Source organism: Aythya ferina (assembly GCF_964211825.1).
Source record: "Aythya ferina genome assembly, chromosome: 2".
In the NCBI taxonomy this organism is placed as follows: Eukaryota; Metazoa; Chordata; class Aves; order Anseriformes; family Anatidae; genus Aythya; species Aythya ferina.
The window spans coordinates 63,015,639-63,032,174 of record NC_140297.1 but is presented as its reverse complement, the minus strand read 5'-3'; the positions used below and the strand labels follow the sequence as shown (position 1 = coordinate 63,032,174).

The 16,536-nt window shown below is 40.5% G+C and overlaps 1 protein-coding gene across 13 annotated transcripts in view; it reads left to right on the top strand.

Moving 5' to 3' along the window:
• Positions 1 to 13,822, top strand: part of ELMO1 (engulfment and cell motility 1) — a 317,584-nt gene extending 303,762 nt beyond the window's left edge. For all 13 annotated transcript variants that reach the window (XM_084508954.1, XM_084508945.1, XM_084508956.1 and 10 more), the window contains 3 exons: positions 2,285 to 2,367; positions 7,700 to 7,777; positions 12,395 to 13,822. In XM_084508954.1, coding sequence (XP_084365080.1) covers positions 2,285 to 2,367; positions 7,700 to 7,777; positions 12,395 to 12,595 — 362 coding nt within the window. In that variant the 3' untranslated portion in view covers positions 12,596 to 13,822. The remainder of the gene's footprint in view (positions 1 to 2,284; positions 2,368 to 7,699; positions 7,778 to 12,394) is intronic.
• The last annotated feature ends 2,714 nt before the right edge of the window (positions 13,823 to 16,536 follow it).

The following is a 16,536-nucleotide window of genomic DNA, read 5'->3' as shown; positions in this document are numbered from 1 at the left end:
TGCTGATGGTTAAGATTGTCAGTACTTGTGGACAGGTCAACAGATAAAAGAAAAGAAGTGTGTAAGAAACTGGAGGGCTGAGAGAAGTAGCATAGGACATTTTGTGTGCTCCTTGCCCAGCCTGAATAACTAGTGTCTATTTCCAAAAATAAATGGTGGCTGGTTTGTTGTTTGGTTGGTTGGTTTTGGTTGTTTCTGTTTGTTTGTTGTTTTGTTTGTTTGTTTGTTTTTGTTGTTGTTGTTGTTTGTTTTGTGTTTTGTTGTTCTTGATTTTATTTTTTTTTTTTTTTGTAGACGTTTTTACTTCTGTGAATGTCATTTCTCTCTTCAGGTTGGCACAGTTAAACAAACTGTTCCAGCTGGAACAGAAAGCATCTGCCCTCTTTTTCAGGGCTCTATCCGTTGTGAGCACACTGAACCTGTGCTTATACCCTCCAGGATCTTGTAGTCATCTTCTGGTACCATTTGAAGTCTCAGGCTTTCGTATTATTATGCTGTTCTATATATATGTTCCTTTCCTGAAGTTGCAATGATAATGAATAATTTATAGATAATTTATAGTTTGTAGAAATTTTGTCTCTTGCTGACAGTATTGTATTGTGGATTGTATAGATTCTCTGTAATGTAATTACAGTTGGAAAATTGACTTCCACTTGAAGCTTAGAGAAATTTGTCTTGATGTTTTAATGACCTCATGATGTTTACTCTCTGAGTGAGTCTGGGTGACAGCAGCTTCCAAAACTTTTTATAACTTTTTTTTTTTTTTTTTTTTTAATGATTTCTGATAATTCTTCTTCTTAAAGCAGTTGGAACGGGTTGTTATAAGCCTTGCTAGTCCTCATTCCTGTTAGTACTAGAAGTGACTAAAATGCTGATGGCAGTAAGAAAAAAACATATATTTATATTTGAGAAACTTAAAGAGGCAATAACAGAAGGACAGCAGTATCAAGTGAGATCAAGGGTCCAACATGCCCAGGATCCTCTCTCCAGATGTCTGGGGAAGAGCAAAAAGTGGGCAGGCATAGTACATTAAGTAAGAGAGTGATCAGTGTATGCTATGTACACAAGTACACCGAGTACACATAAAAACTATCAAGATGCAGGTACATATTTAGATGAGAAGCTTTTTCCCAAGGTAATCACAGAATCACAGAATTGAAGGGGTTGGAAGGGACCTCGAAAGATCATCGGGTTCAACCCCCCTGACAAAGCAGGTTCCTTAGAGCAGGCTGCACAGGCAGGCATCCGGATGGGTCTTAAATATCTCCACAGAAGGACACCCCACAACCTCCATGGGCAGCCTGTTCCAGTGCTCCATCACCCTCAAATCTCAACAGGCAAGCAAATACCATCTTTTTATCACAGAATCATCTAGGTTGGAAGAGACCTCCAAGATCACCTAGTCCAACCTCTGACCTAACACTAACCAGTCCTCCACTAAACCATATCACTAAGTTCTACACCTAAACGTCTTTTAAAGACCTCCAGGGATGGTGACTCCACCACTTCCCTTGGCAGCCCATTCCAATGCCTAACAACCCCTTCAGTAAAGAAGTTCTTCCTAATATCCAACCTAAACCTCCCCTGGTGCAACTTTAGCCCATTCCCGCTCATCCTGGCACCTTCCTACAGCCTCCTTTAAGGTACCTGTAGAGAGCGATAAGGTCGCCCCTGAGCCTCCTCTTCTCCAGGCTGAACAACCCCAGCTCCCTCAGCCGCTCCTCATAAGACTTGTTCTCCAGACCCCTCACCAGCATCGTTGCCCTTCTCTGGACTCTTTCGAGCACCTCGATGTCCTTCTTGTAGTGAGGGGCCCAAAACTGAACACAGTACTTGAGGTACAGTCTCACCAGAGCAGAGTACAGGGGGACAATCACTTCCCTAGACCTACTGGCCACACTGTTTCTTATGCAAGCCAGGATGCTGTTGGCCTTCTTGGCCACGTGAGCACACTGCTGGCTCATATTCAGCTGACTATCCACCAATACTCCCAGGTCCTTCTTTGCCAAGCAAATTGCTTGATGCTTGAAATTTTGTCAGGAACCACTGATGCCTGTTCTAGTTGTTCTTACAGATTTATTTCTTAGAACAGACTGAAAATGGTGGTGTGTGTGTTTGTATACAGTTTTAACATGCTGGTTTAACATGCCTCTTTTTAGATTCTGTAGCTTTTACACATCTTGGTTATAACTCATTTTCTGTTTGTTTGTTTGTTTGTTTGTTTTTCCTGTTTGTTGTTTTGTTTTGTTTTGTTTCATCATCACTTTTGGATTTTTTAATGCAGTGCCAGTGGCAGATATAAAAGCTGTTGTGACTGGGAAAGACTGCCCTCACATGAAGGAGAAAGGAGCTCTTAAACAAAACAAGGTATGTTTCTCAAACTCTTATAAATACATACCCTGGAATACAAAGCTTGTCAACTTGACCTTCCCTAAACTAATACAGATATTTTTCATTCCAGCCTGCCACCTTTCAGTATACACACACACACTTCAGCCCATCTGAGTTAAATTATTAGGACAGCCTATTCTCCTTTACTCATTCTGTGACAGATGTGCGTTGCGATATGCCCAGAGCACATTAGGATAGTCTTTAACAGTGATGCCTTCTACCTCTAAAGTCAAGCGGTTTTGACTGCTGCTATAGAGCAGAGCAGCAGTGACTGTTGGTACCTACTCTTATGTTGTCTCTGATAAATAACTAGCTTGTTCAGGCTGTATTCTCCAATGAGCTGACATACAGTGAGCACAGGCATATGCCAAAATTGCAATTAATGTCCAGCTATTGATAACTTCAAATCCATTCAGGTAAAAAAATTGATGCCAACAAAAGGATGTACGGTCGATGCTAGGCAGTTAATGAAGTGAATAAGGATGTGTTCAGCAATGTATTTGGAAAAAAAATAGGAGACATGGTGGTCAGCTTCAATTAGATTTATGCTACCTTTCAGAATTTCAGACTCAGCTTAAGCTAAGACTCAAGTTGAATCTTGCACGTTTTTGTTAGTAACAATTGCCATCACAGCAAGAAGAAATTGAATTACTAGCAAAGTCTCACTTATTTGATGGTAAAGGTATTCATACCATATAGTATGATATATATTAATTTCCATTGGGTTGTGCTTTCTGACCTTATAAGTAAGAATGAGATTCTAATGATATTCAGTGTGACCTAGAACCACACCCTGAGCTCTGTGAGATGGATTAGAGGATTTGAGTCAGTTTCTAGTTACCTGAAATTGAGGAGTTTGAGGTCCAACTAGAAAGAGATTTTGGTGGACAAAATTCCAAAGGTAAGAGTTCCTGCTTCGAGACTTTGAAAACAAAATGCACGCACCTAGTATTCAAATAAAATCTGGAGAAAACAATTCTGAGAGGAGCTATAGAAAATGAAAGGACACTGTCAAAACTATGTCACACCACTGTTGCAGCTTCATTGCTGACCTTTCTTGCCTTAACTATGGCTGGAGAGAGATACACAGAACATCTCAATTGTTCATGTATAAGAAACACAAGGAAAGATGCTTTAGATCTATCAGGATACCGTCATCTCTTTTCAGCATTAACTTTACACGGTCAGAAATGAAAAAAAAAGTCAAGCCAAACGAGGAAAAAAGTCCCAGGAGTATCTTCCCTTGTTAATTTTTGGAATCAGAGCACTGACACACATACACAATAGATTGCATACAACTCATGCCTCAAGTTACAGATGAACCATCAACAGCATTTTGCTGGGGCATTTATATGATGCATATAAAGTATTTTTAGTGCTTCCTTGTCTTAGCTCTCATATGTCCTCACAAAGAGGAAAGATAGGAGCAACGAAAGCAGTGGGTGTCAGTGACAGAAATGTGTCATCTTTATGGAGCAATAATGTCTAGATAGTATATAATGCTAAATAGCAGAGCTGCAGATCATTTTGTTCTCAGCTATCAGCATTGCCCCATTTCCTTCGGTAAAATAGCTTTGGACTGGTGTAAACTTCTGGCTGGGGATGTGAAGATCAGGAGCTGGTAGGTAGCACATCTGCATCCACAGCTGTTGTACAATATTGCAACAATTTAACCAGCATCATAGGAATAACACATCATTGTTTGCTGAGTACCAAGTTAATGTGGACAGTGAGATGAAAAGGAAAAAGCCCAGCATGGAATGCAATTTGGCTGATTTTGGTGTATGAAACCTTTCCCTTTTTGGAATTTCACACTTGGTGATGTATTTTTTGAAAGGTCTTTTCATTTGGCGCTTTCTGTGTGTGTGTGTGTGTGTGTATGTATGTATAAGGTGTATATATATATATAGACCACCTTAATGTTTATTTATTGGCTGCAAAGAAAATAGAATGGCAGAATGCCACTGCTCTGAATATAGCTGGAACTGGCAGAATGTCCATAACAAAGGCTTCAGCATCTCATCATTTTCTGGCACATGGCTATTCTTCTTCCAGTGGGATCATTTAGAAATAAATAAGAGTTAAACTGAGTTGGAATTTGCATGCTTATGAAGCTGGAACAGCATGATAGGACCAGACCCGAGTCCCATCGTTGTTCATCTTGTGTTCTTAAATTCGAAGTCATCTTTTCTTGGGTAATATTAATGAATTTCAAGGACACGAAATATACTAGATTTCACAGCATTCAAAACAAAGCTTGAGAGAATAATTTGGATAAAATGTTGCTGTGTATTTGTATATATTCTTCTTTCAACCTGTATTTGCTGATGCAGCAGGCTTCAGACTTGATGCCTTTTTATTCAGCAGAACTGATTCTGCTCACTTCCCTGTTCCTTTGCAGCTTCCCTTTTATTTCATGTTGGTTGAACAAGTGCCCTGCCACTGCATGTATATGTAATTCTCTGAAGAGGTTCTTCTGACTCTGGCAAGTAAACTTAACATGGCTGTTATCTCAGCCTTTGGCAAAAGACATTGGCTGAGGCTGTTGACAACAGAGTAGGGAGAAGTACTGAGATCATTACAGCTGCATAGGATCAATCAGCTATAGAGACTTAAGATATCAGTTTATCATAAATAGTGTGTCTTCTATTGGCTTATATCAGAGATTGAAGGAGAGGGGGAGAAGTCTGGGGAGTGGAAGAGCATGTTTCTCCTCATATCACCTGCAATAGCTTTCCCTGTGAAATCGAAACCAATTGAAATTCAATTCCCTGTGGAACTGAAATGTCCAGCAACCAGGTGAGGCCTCTTTTTTCCTGTTTCCATGAACATGCCTCAAAAGAGAGGCGCATTGTGGGTCCCAGTGCCATTTCCTCTTGCAAGCATCTAAGGAAGGACAGATGTCTGAAATGTGCAAGGGTGGAAGGAGTTAGAAATGTCAAAGGAGTGAGTTCGTCAGGTTGAGGTGGGGAGAAGTAAAGCAAAACAAAGAAGGAAGGAACTGATTCTCCTGGAAGGAAGAAATGATAGGGGAGGAAGACCAGAGACCAAGAGATCTAGATCTGGTGTAAGAGGCTGGAGTGGAAATTGACTTTGAGAAAAATTGACAAGTAGGACAGAAAACAAAGAGAAAGCCACAGACGGCTAATGGAGACTTAATACTTTTCCTTTAGGAACTGCTCATTCCTCAAAATCCTCACCTGTCGTTGATGAGAACATAACAAAACCATGTGGGTGGTCAGCCACAGGTCAGCCAGCTCAACTACTGAGACCACTGTCGGTGTGGAGGGCTAACTGGCAACTCCAGCTCCTTAGGCTTCCATTTTCCCTTGATGGTTTGCTGTGCCTGAGGTGATAGAGATGCCGGAGCCTGGAAGCTGCAATCCATGAGCCTTTAGTCCCAACAGCAGCCAACAAAGAAGCTGAACTGGAGCCAGGGCTGCCAAACTTCCACTTTCCCACATAAAAGGAAGTTTGGCGCCTTCAGTCTAGGCCTTTCTGTCTACTTGACTGGGAATGACCAAACCTGGGTGTCCCTGGGATGTTCCTCTTTCAGGCAGGAATTTTCTCTTTACCTTTTTTTGAGATAAAGATCTTCAGTCCTTTAAAATTCCTCAAAGGACAAATATTCAGAGATGAGGCCTGTAGGACTGTTGACCTTCGTGAAATTCAGGAGCTTCATAGTAGAGTAGTAAAAGCCCTTTTTGCAATGATGTATTTCATTTTCACAACCTCAGTTACATGACTTGGCATGTTCTGATGTCAGTAATTTATAACACTCTGTGAGGAGATAATGCCAGGTTTGTGTGGGCAGAGGTAAATTTGTTTGTGTAATGAGGGATATCGCTCTTAATAAGGTGTGGCTGAGAGACATGCCTAAAACTCCAAAAGGCTATGTGAAACACGAGCAATTTGTTTGCTTAATGCACCAACAGTATTAGTAGCTGCAGCTTCCTTGGGCACGGACTTGTCTCCTGTGGCTTGGCAATACAGCAAATTGGACCTAATAACTAAATTCAAGGAAACCAACAGCATTTCCCATGAGATCCTGATCTCTGATCAGCCAAGATTATCCCTAAGGATTACAAGTTTTTATGATTCAGATTCTGCTCTTAATCAGACATGTTCAAAAATGAAGTAAACCTTACTGAAATCCAAGAATCTGTGCCAGTTTTGAATCACGAGATCAGGTTAGGAATCCAGACCAACACATATGCTGCAGTTCCTGCAGTCAAATCTTCGGTTTTAAAACTAGGTGTAGTAAATATAAGAATCAATGCTCTTGTTGCTGCTGGTGTGCAGGGCCTGTTGTCAGCTGAGAGTCAGTGAAGGTGACCAGTATTGGGATTGTGAGCCTCAGGAAGCCAAGAGGCTTAAGGAATAGGACTTATGATACAGATCAAAGTAGTTCTGAGTCAGCATTCTCTTGCTGGAGCCATATTTTTTTCCCCACAAAGTAATTATTTCTGTATCAGCTAGCTTACAGGTTGTGAAATTCTTGTAGCAGCGCTTGTAGTGATGTGTGCAGTAACCATTATAACATTACGTGCTTACTGCTGGACGGTGAAATTTCATTATTTATTCAAATTGGTTGTGTTTCCCCATAGGAACCTAGCTCCAGGTGCCTTTTAGGGAAGACGTATGCTTAATGAATTCACTTTGGCAACCTTTAAAATTCCATCTTTAGTGCTGAGGAGAAAAATGATGATTTATCCTCTCCCAAGATTAATTTTGGTCTTCACAACCAAGTAAGCCAGATTGTTCAGTTTGAGTCTGCTGATTTTCATTCAGGTAAAGACAAAATGACAGAAATCTCCTGAGAATGAATAATTTCACAGATTTCCAGCAGTGAACAAAAACATCAGTATATATCAGAAGATTAACTGTCCTGACAAGATTTTTGACGTAGGGAATCAAACCTACAGAACTTTGCTAGTTTGCAAGTCAATCCATGCAAATTGAAGAAACCATGGGTCTTCACAGAGAGTTTGTTATATGTGTACTATTGTGGATTATATTGATTTTAGTCCTCAACATCATCTAGCTCAAATATGAATTCAAAGTAATCTGTGACCAAGTGAGTAGCAGTCAGCAATAGGCAAGGTGAGTTAGCTTCACTTGAAGCATCTGTGTTGGGCTTCTTGTTGTGCAGTGGTCTGGTACTCCTGCACCTTTGGCCAGGTAAGGGGAGTATCATAACCTATTTTCTCACTTGTTTTGGGGAACAAGGGGTAGTAAAGAAAGAAAGATCTCAATGCTTGATTGCTTCTCGTGGTGCATTAACATACGTTCCTTTTTCTTATTCCAGGAAGTGCTAGAGCTTGCGTTCTCTATATTGTATGATTCAAGTGGCCAGTTGAATTTCATTGCTCCGGACAAGCATGAGGTAAGTCAAGTTAAGGGTGCAGAAACTTCTTTGAAGCCTTCTTAGTTCCCTTGTGGTAGCAGCCAGATTTTAAAGAACATAAGAAAGGTCATCCTGTCACAGAGTACAGGACAATCTGAACCTGTGTCATATCTCAAAACAACCTGAAAGCACAGGGATTAGTATGTGAGCAAGACCTTCTGCAATTTTCATGCATATCCTGGGCTACGTGTTTTCTATTTAAATGCCACAGAGCACCGTGGGATCTGAATTCCAGGACAATATTTCTAAGCCCTACTGAAATGCATACTATAAGAGTAAGAAAAGAGCTTGGGTGCAGACCTCACAGTTACACAGACCTTGTTCATCTTTTCCTGGTGCAATAAAGATTTCTCCTTGTCTGGTCTGCTTTAGACATTGGAGTATTTTGCTGTGTGTTCTCTTTGGTGAACTTTTTTTCAACGCCAATGATATGCACAGGCAAGCTGTTCATGAATCACTGCTGTCCTCAGCTCATCTTGATCGTGCCAATATAATCAGGGGAAGTTATACCATCTCTAGGTCTCAATTTCAGCCAATGATTTGTGTTCTCCAGAACAGCATATCCCCATTTTCTTCATTTCATGTTGCTTAAGACCATTTATGACAGGTGATCACAGAATGTCCTTTCTCTTGCATCTCCATAGATTGATGCAAAAGGAATTTGCAATCAGTCTCACTTGCATAAAGGCAGTGTAAATACAAATAGCAAGGCACAATGGCAGTCTCCCCCCTGCTCCTTTCTCTTACTTGATAACAAAATAGACAACATCATTGCCTTTTGGAAGATGATGGAACTAATTTATCTAATGATGTGGAATCATCACAAGTGATTCACTCCAAGAACTTGGAATTTCCAAATAAAGATTTAGCAGAGTACCTATATTAAAAAAGTAAAGAAGCAGTAAAGTTTTCCATTCTTGTCTGCAAAGTCACAGGAGTTAGTTTTTCATCTGCACAATTATTTTATGGTGTCACATGTGGTCTCAGTTCAGGACACTGCCTTGAGATGATGAAACACAGAAGACTGCATTTAGCTGCATTATACTGTAGTGTTATTAAAGTGCATGAAATTGCATTACAAGTGAAGTATATTTAGTTACACAGCTTCAACATTTGCAATTCTGGATAAAAACCTTCAAATAAAAGTTAATTTTAGGAGAAGAAATGAGGTTATGCTCATTTGAATTTTCCTGGGTATTAATATTTGAGTGTCATTTTCAAGTATGTCCATTCCAGAGAAAGATTTGCTGGTAAATTTTCATCCAAGAGAAACGAGCAGTAGGATTCAGGCATAATGCACCATTAGAACTGTAAGTTTAAGCCAAACACGATCGTCTTCATCTTTTAAACTGGATGTATGTTAGAGGCTTTCTGATATAAATTCTCCAGAAATTAAATTCTAGTCTGTTTCAGTTCATAAGAGCCGTTGGTCATGAAAATCAACAAATTTTTCAGCTACTTCTCTGGCAAACATAGCTTAAGGTTTCAAGTGTATTTTAATGTTCTAAATGTTCAAAAACTGCTACTGCATTCTACTGATGGGCAGTAGCATTGTGAGATGTAGTAACCCCTTGCTAGTGATTGTGATAACACACCTATTATCTCTATTTCTCTTTTTGATCATATGCAGCTTCTTTGAAACAAAATGAATATGCTCAAAAAAGGGACTAAAGGCAGAAATCTCTGCTGCTACTTCACAGTTCCCAAGTGAACATTTCCCAATGGGCATCTCCCTTCCCCTGTACTTTTTCATGGCCTACAGAGGAGTGAGTTGCAATTATAGTAAAAATTACAAGTATACAGAGGGAACACCCATGAGGAAAAGCAAATAAGTTGTTCTGAAGCTCATGATTCTTCATCAAGGTGACTGAGATGCTTGTTGATAAAAGTGCTAGTTTAGCCATGTTGTCAACTCGGGAAATTTGATAGGTGACATCTCATGATATGGATAGCTTTGCATGAAGTGCCAGAAATATTAGCGCACTATGTTGGTACATGAAATCTGTAAGGTCAGACTTACTGGGTGATTTTTTTCAAATACTTCTGCAGTCCTTGTGATTGTAGAGAGATTTGAATTGGGAATAGAGTGTGACCTAAAAACTAAAGTTGAACTAGGATTGTAGGATAATTCAGATTGTAAGAGACCTTGGGAGGTCCCCTGTTCAACCTCTTGCTCAGAGCAGGTCAGCAGTGAGCTCAGCTCAGGTTGCTTGGGGCTGTATCCAGATGGATCTGGAAAACCTTCGAGAATGGAACCTGCACAACCTTTCTGGTTGTCTGGTTCTGCTGCAGGACTCCCAAGGTATTTCTTTAATAAAATCTCATTACAGAACCACTGTCGTTGAGATTTGGACCTTGCACTTGCACACTTAAATTTGACAATACCCTTAGCCATCTGTTGGAGCTTACGGCTAGCCAGAGAATTCAGCACTGTGAGATCACTCCATTGTATTTGTTTTTCATTTGAATACTAATAGCTGGTTTCAACTACACAGCAAAAAGGTGGATTAATCTTATCCTTGATTTTTGACAGAGAAACTGATGAGAGAGGCTATAATTAGGTTTCATTGGAATTTTATGAAAATGAATCTGTAGTAAATTAATTTTTCAGTGGCTCTTAGTCTGTTTTGCATATTAAAAAGAAAAAAGCTTCTGAATGAGTGCCTCTGTTTTTCCACCATCTCATTAGGATTTCTCTCTGCTCAAAATGTGCAGGAGTTTAATTAGATGCACTTGCCAACATGGAGATTAGAGAGGAAGCCCCTTTTCCAGGCCATTGTACTCATCTGAATTGTGGCCAGAATTTGGTTTCTGTGGGCCCTGAATGAGTTATATCTGGAAGAGGAAAGAACTGTAGTTCTGCTTTCTGGCTCACTGCGATTCCTCCCCAGAGAAAGCGCTGGCCATACTCACTGAGCAGGTGATAGACAATTTACATCAGGTGCTGCATCTGTTGAATGGATGCACTGCACTTCTGTAACCTGAGCAGAGCCTTTTGCCTTTCTGTTCCTTTTCTTAAAATGAATACCGGGGAAACTTTCCCTAATAAAGATTTTAAGTAGATAGTAAAAAATAAATAAAAGTAGTACATTTTAAAGTAATTACATTTCTAGGATAGCTCTTTTCCTGATATTCTGCATGCACTCCACAAAAGCTGCATACTTTAAAAGTCTTCAGTGACATACTTTGGGGGCCTAGAACAGGCAAGGTAATTGCTTCCTTAGTACTGTGAGCAGGACAGCCTGAACCATCAAGTCTTTCCTAGACAGCTAATTTCATACTAAAGCTGCATCATGGCTTTCCAACACCCTGGGTGAAATCCTAGCTCTGCTCCTGTTTCATTACTGACTTAAATGGGTCGGATTTCACATTGGATGTTGAAGCGTGTTAACTATCCTATTTTAAACACATGCCCTTTTTCTAGATGAAGACATACCCCAAGAGGGGGTTTTCTCTCTGTCTTAAAAATAATCTTCATTTCTGCTGTAGGATGAAGTCAACTGTGACTATCTTTAAACTTGGCGATATCATGTAGCAAATGGTCAGCTAAATTTAAAATCCATTTTTTTGGCATGAAATCTAGCAGAAGTATTTGTAAGATAAAAATGTAGTTACGGTTGATTTAATTCTCTCCTGCAAACTAGGACACAAGTTCATGATTGCAATCTTTATTTTTAGATGGTAGCGTTTGAGTACTTCTGTTCATAGTTGCATAAATGGCTTATAGTAATAAATGAAAGGGACTTATCTGATTTAAGTTGACTGTAGATCACCAATCTCCAACTGTTTTGTTGTATATTTAAAATATTCAGACCATGTTTATCTCAAGCTGTCAGTCACTGGGAAAGAACCTCCTATTAGGAAAAAGTTAACAACAAAGAGAAGGGATTTTAGAGGCCAATTCAGCATTTGCAGCATTTGGAATTACACCGGGTAGCTTGGCATTTAATTTTCGTGAAGGATGCAGCATTGACTGACTGCAGTTTTTGCAGTATGTTATTTTGTGCTCTGTGAAATAGTGGTAAAGTAGGCATGGGTATGTCAATGAGAGCCTATTCCCACACATGTCAGTTGACACCACCTTACTATGGCTTGTTTTGCTGTAAATTAGATAGTTGGTAGAGGATTTCTTATGGAAAGAGTAAAGGTGAATTTTGGCTGGTATTCACCTCACCTAACTTAGAATTAAAAGTCTTGGAATTAAAAGTTCGGTGTAGAATCATCAGGCTCTCTTCTAAGTACTGGGCAAAGATAAAGATGGGGAGAAGGAGGCATCTCCAGATGTTCAGTGTCCTAGGTTAGGTATCATTCTTTCTCCCATAACTGTTGAGAACAAGAAGCTTGGAGGAGGTACATAACTGTCCAACCACCTACATGTTGTCATTTCTTCTCAGTTTAAGGGAGTTCTTTACCTATTTCCAGAGCACATCAGTGGAACATGCCTTCTTCATGATACAAGCTGGTAGAATGAATCAACCTCATTTTAGGTCTCTGTGTACATCCCTGAAGGAGCAGTAACTGTGAAGGACCAAGCCAGACAAACAATTTATGTTCAGAAAGTCTATTAATGATAATTTTTATATTTTCCCCATGCAGTATTGTGTATGGACCGATGGGCTGAACGCCCTTCTTGGGAAGGATATGTTGAGTGATCTAACGCGGAACGACTTAGACACGCTGCTCAGCATGGAGATAAAGCTACGCCTCCTTGACTTGGAAAACATACAGATCCCAGATGCTCCCCCACCTATCCCAAAGGAGCCCAGCAACTACGACTTTGTTTATGACTGTAACTGAGGCACCATTGAAACTTGCTTCAAACTGGAAATATTATAACTGGAGAGATAGAAAAGAAAAGAAAAGAAAAGAAAAGAAAAGAAAAGAAAAGAAAAGAAAAGAAAAGAAAAGAAAAGAAAAGAAAAGAAAAGAAAAGAAAAGAAAAGAAAAGAAAAGAAGAGTTTGTGAGAAAAAAAGAAAAACCGATTGTGCACCTTGGATTCTGGCTTTGGGGAGGAATGTAGAAACACTTGCATTCCTCCCTGTTCCCTGCATCCCATCCTTCCCCATTCCCATCTTCCCTATTGCTCATCCAAATCCACATTGCTTTAATTAACTTTTAATTGCAGGCCAGTGGCCTTGCTTAAGGCAAAGACTGCCACTAAGAAGCACCCTCCCAAGGACTTTTTTTACATTTTTAATACTGGAATAGACATTCTTAACTAAAGGACGATGTTATCAAACTGCATGCCTGTGACACCCACTTGGCAGGGCAGAGGCTTTAACTGGAAGGAGGGGGGAGGTAGGGAGCAGAAGCAGCTATTGTAAGCAGAAGATTTCCCCAGGCACTCCCAAGAGTCTGCTCACAACTGAATCCAATGCAATGACAAAAAAATGTTAACTGCTTCCCAGTACTCACGCCATTCGTCACTGTCATTGTTCTTTCCACTGCCATCTCAATTCTCGTCACCAGCCTTCACCCAACTGATCGGCTCCCATAATGGAAAGTCTGCAGGTTTTTGCTGTACCATACGCTGCAATGCTGCAACAGCTTTTAACTTCTTTTCCTCCCAGCTCTTAAATAGCCCTACACTAGCAGATCACTAGTACAAACTGTGTATGAAGCCACCATTGTGTCCTGTCCCTGTAGCATTCCCTAAGCCTCAATTGCCTCTAAAATTGGCTTGTTGCTATTCAAAGTGATTTTTATTTTCTTCATCCAAAGTTCAATAGTAATTTCCACAAATTAATTATAACTGCCAAACATTCAGGTTTACATTGTTGTCATTGCTACAGCGTTAAGAATTTGCAAGGGATTTTTTTTTTTGTACGGGTTCTAATTTTTTATTTTATTTTGCCAAACAAATATATTTAAAGAAAACTAATTTCATTGTGAGTACTTTGGGGGGGGGGGGGGGCAATATTTTTACTTAATTTCCATTTGGAACATTTGCCCTGGAGGGAGAAAACAATATTCCCTTCAACTTTGCTGTTGAATAAAAATCTGAGTTGTGATGATTCTTGGAACTTTGTTTTTCTTCTGAAGTTGTCTTTTATTCTTTATGGTTGCTAGCAATTCTCAAGTGTTTGTTCCAAAGAGGAGAGAGAAAGGCTGGATCTTTCTCACCTGCATCTGATTTAATTTAATTATTCGTTTGTGGTGACAAGGATAAGGTGAGTCCAGAGATCCCCACTTGCCATAGGTACACAAGCCTTCCTGTAACAAGGAGCCTTTCAGAAATATGAAATCAAACTGCAGCGACGTTCTCATGGTCAGTTCAAGGCTGCTGCCTTGTACCTGTACCTGTGCTTCCGTTTACGCTATGGAGAGGGTTCCCTCCTGCTCTTTCTTTTCTTCTAGGTATTTCACCAAGTTCAGTCCCTCATTAAGTGCTGGGTCGAGATCTAGAGGAACCCACCAGCACTTACAGCTGAAGACAGATTTTTGTTTGTGAAGGTTCCTCTCCTGCTCAGACACAGCCTAAAAAGACTGAAGGGGTTTAGGGGTTTTATCAGAGCTGGTGCTAGAGAGGAACCTAGAGGGTGGTTCCAGTTTAGATGGACACAGAGGACCTTAGCTGAGGTGGCCTTTGCTCCATCCAGCTGTCTGGGGCAGTCATTGTGACTGACCTCATACCAGGTGAGAAGAGAAATTATGTCCTTCAGGTGCAACTATACAGAGGATGAGGAGACCATGGTATTGAGTTCAGGCAGGAGAGTCCTAAGGAAGGTACCTTCCTGAAGTTGTACTTGCAGTATTCTGTGAATGTCTTGATTTATCAGGAGGCATAAATTGGTAAAGTAAGGAAAAAAGAAACTGAGTTAAATGCTGGAGTAGAAAGTTAGGATAGACCACAGCCTGAGAGAAAATTCAATACAAGTGAGAATAGGGATGTACAGTGTGAGATGTAGGAGGTTGAGATATTTTATTCTGTGAAGCTTTGTCAGACTATAGCAAAGGTAGATGGGTTAGGAATGAGTGGAAGCAAGGCACTGCCTGCTGCAGGGAATCTGGGAGGAGTCTTGGAGGAGGGGATGGAGTTAGGAACACATTTCTTTACCAGACACTGATGGCTGCCTGAAGACAAGGCTCAGAGCAGAACAGAGAATCCAAGTTGCTTTATTAATCTCTCTGACCCATCTGGGTGACTTGGCTGTGCATAACCTTTGCTTTTTATTTACAGACTGCAGAGCTAGCGCTTCAGATGGGTATTGCTCATTGTCAAAAGAAACACCTTTCTCTTCTAAGTGGTGAGAGCCAAACATTGCCTGCTCAGGGGCAATCAAATGTGGAGATCTTAGCAGGAACACATCTGTGTGAGAATCAGAAAGGAGCAAACAAAAACCTTCCCCCTGAGGACGAATTGAGCAGGAGGAAAAGGTTAGACTTGGCTCCCCCACAAAGGTGAGTGCCCCAAATTGCAGGCATGCTAAATTTGTCACCCCCCACGTGTCCTGCCTGTGCAATAAGAGAGAAGAGGCTTGAGCGATGCGTTGGCGTAGTAGCCCATGCAGCTATTTTAAGAGCACTCCCACAGCACTCTGAAGGGTCATGGTGCAAACACAAATCCTGCCTTCAGTTTCTAGAGCTGTCATACAAGCTTTCTTCACCATTATGAAAGTCAAAAAAAAAAAAAGTTTAATGATGAACAAGTATCCCGTTGCTTCCCATTCATTTAAATAAAAACAAGAATGAAAATGGCAAATTCATTTGCTCGTGCTGTTGTGTGTTCTGGAAAAGCTTTTAAGGCTTCCAATTCAAAGAGCTTCAGCAGCAGCAAAAAAAAAAAATCCCACAAAACTGTTGAAGTTTTGCATATAATTTCAAAACATTAGCAGGGTAATTGCTTGTAAAAGCTATAAAGGGAAAAGAGAATTAAAAAGAGAATTAAAAAAATTTAGCTCCTGTTTTGGAAGTGACTTTTCCTTTGGAAGTTAATATATTCCTTTACAAGAAAACATGAATCAAGAAGAATATGCATCTTATGTCAGCTGTTTGTCCTGCTTGTAAGGACAAGGAGGAGAGCGGCAATGCTAAGTAATCCTGCACAAAAGAAAGCTATGTGTCATGGAAAGAGCGAGCTCTCATGACTTTCATGACTTCTTTTCAGAAGCTTTTTTTTTTTTTTTTTTTAGCATGAAGTACACTTCTATTAAACATTACTACTTGCAGAGAAAATAACATTCTCTTACAAAGAGGCAGGTAGGTGATGACTGTCTTTTGGGTTGCAAAATTACCGTGCAAGATCTTGGTTATTTTATTTGATAAATCTTCTTGCCCTATCCAGGACAGCATTTTGCTCACTTGGGGTGCTTGTTACCAGCATTTCTCTCACATCAGTAGTTCCCAGTAATGCAGGCAAGTCACGTGTGTATGGGAATGTGCAGGCTTGTGTGGGAATCTGGTGGGATCCACTGCCCACCCATCTTTGGCAGGCAGCCGAGCCACAAGGGCGCTCTAGTGCCCACAGCAGCCTCATAGCCAGCCACTGAAAAGCTCATAAAAGGAGGAGGGATGCAAGGGTGGAAGACCAAAAATCTCCTCCTGACAGGGAGGAAGGGTGGCATGTGCACAAAATGTCCCTGAATGCTCGTCTGTCATTGCTTGTTGTTGCACAGGGCTGTGGTGTCTCTGGTGTGCCCAGTTCTGCAGTGGTGGAAGCTGATCATCCTGTGCAGTAACCAGAAATGGAGGGTGTCTGGAGGAGACAAACACTCTTTTAATGCTGTATCCCTGCCTT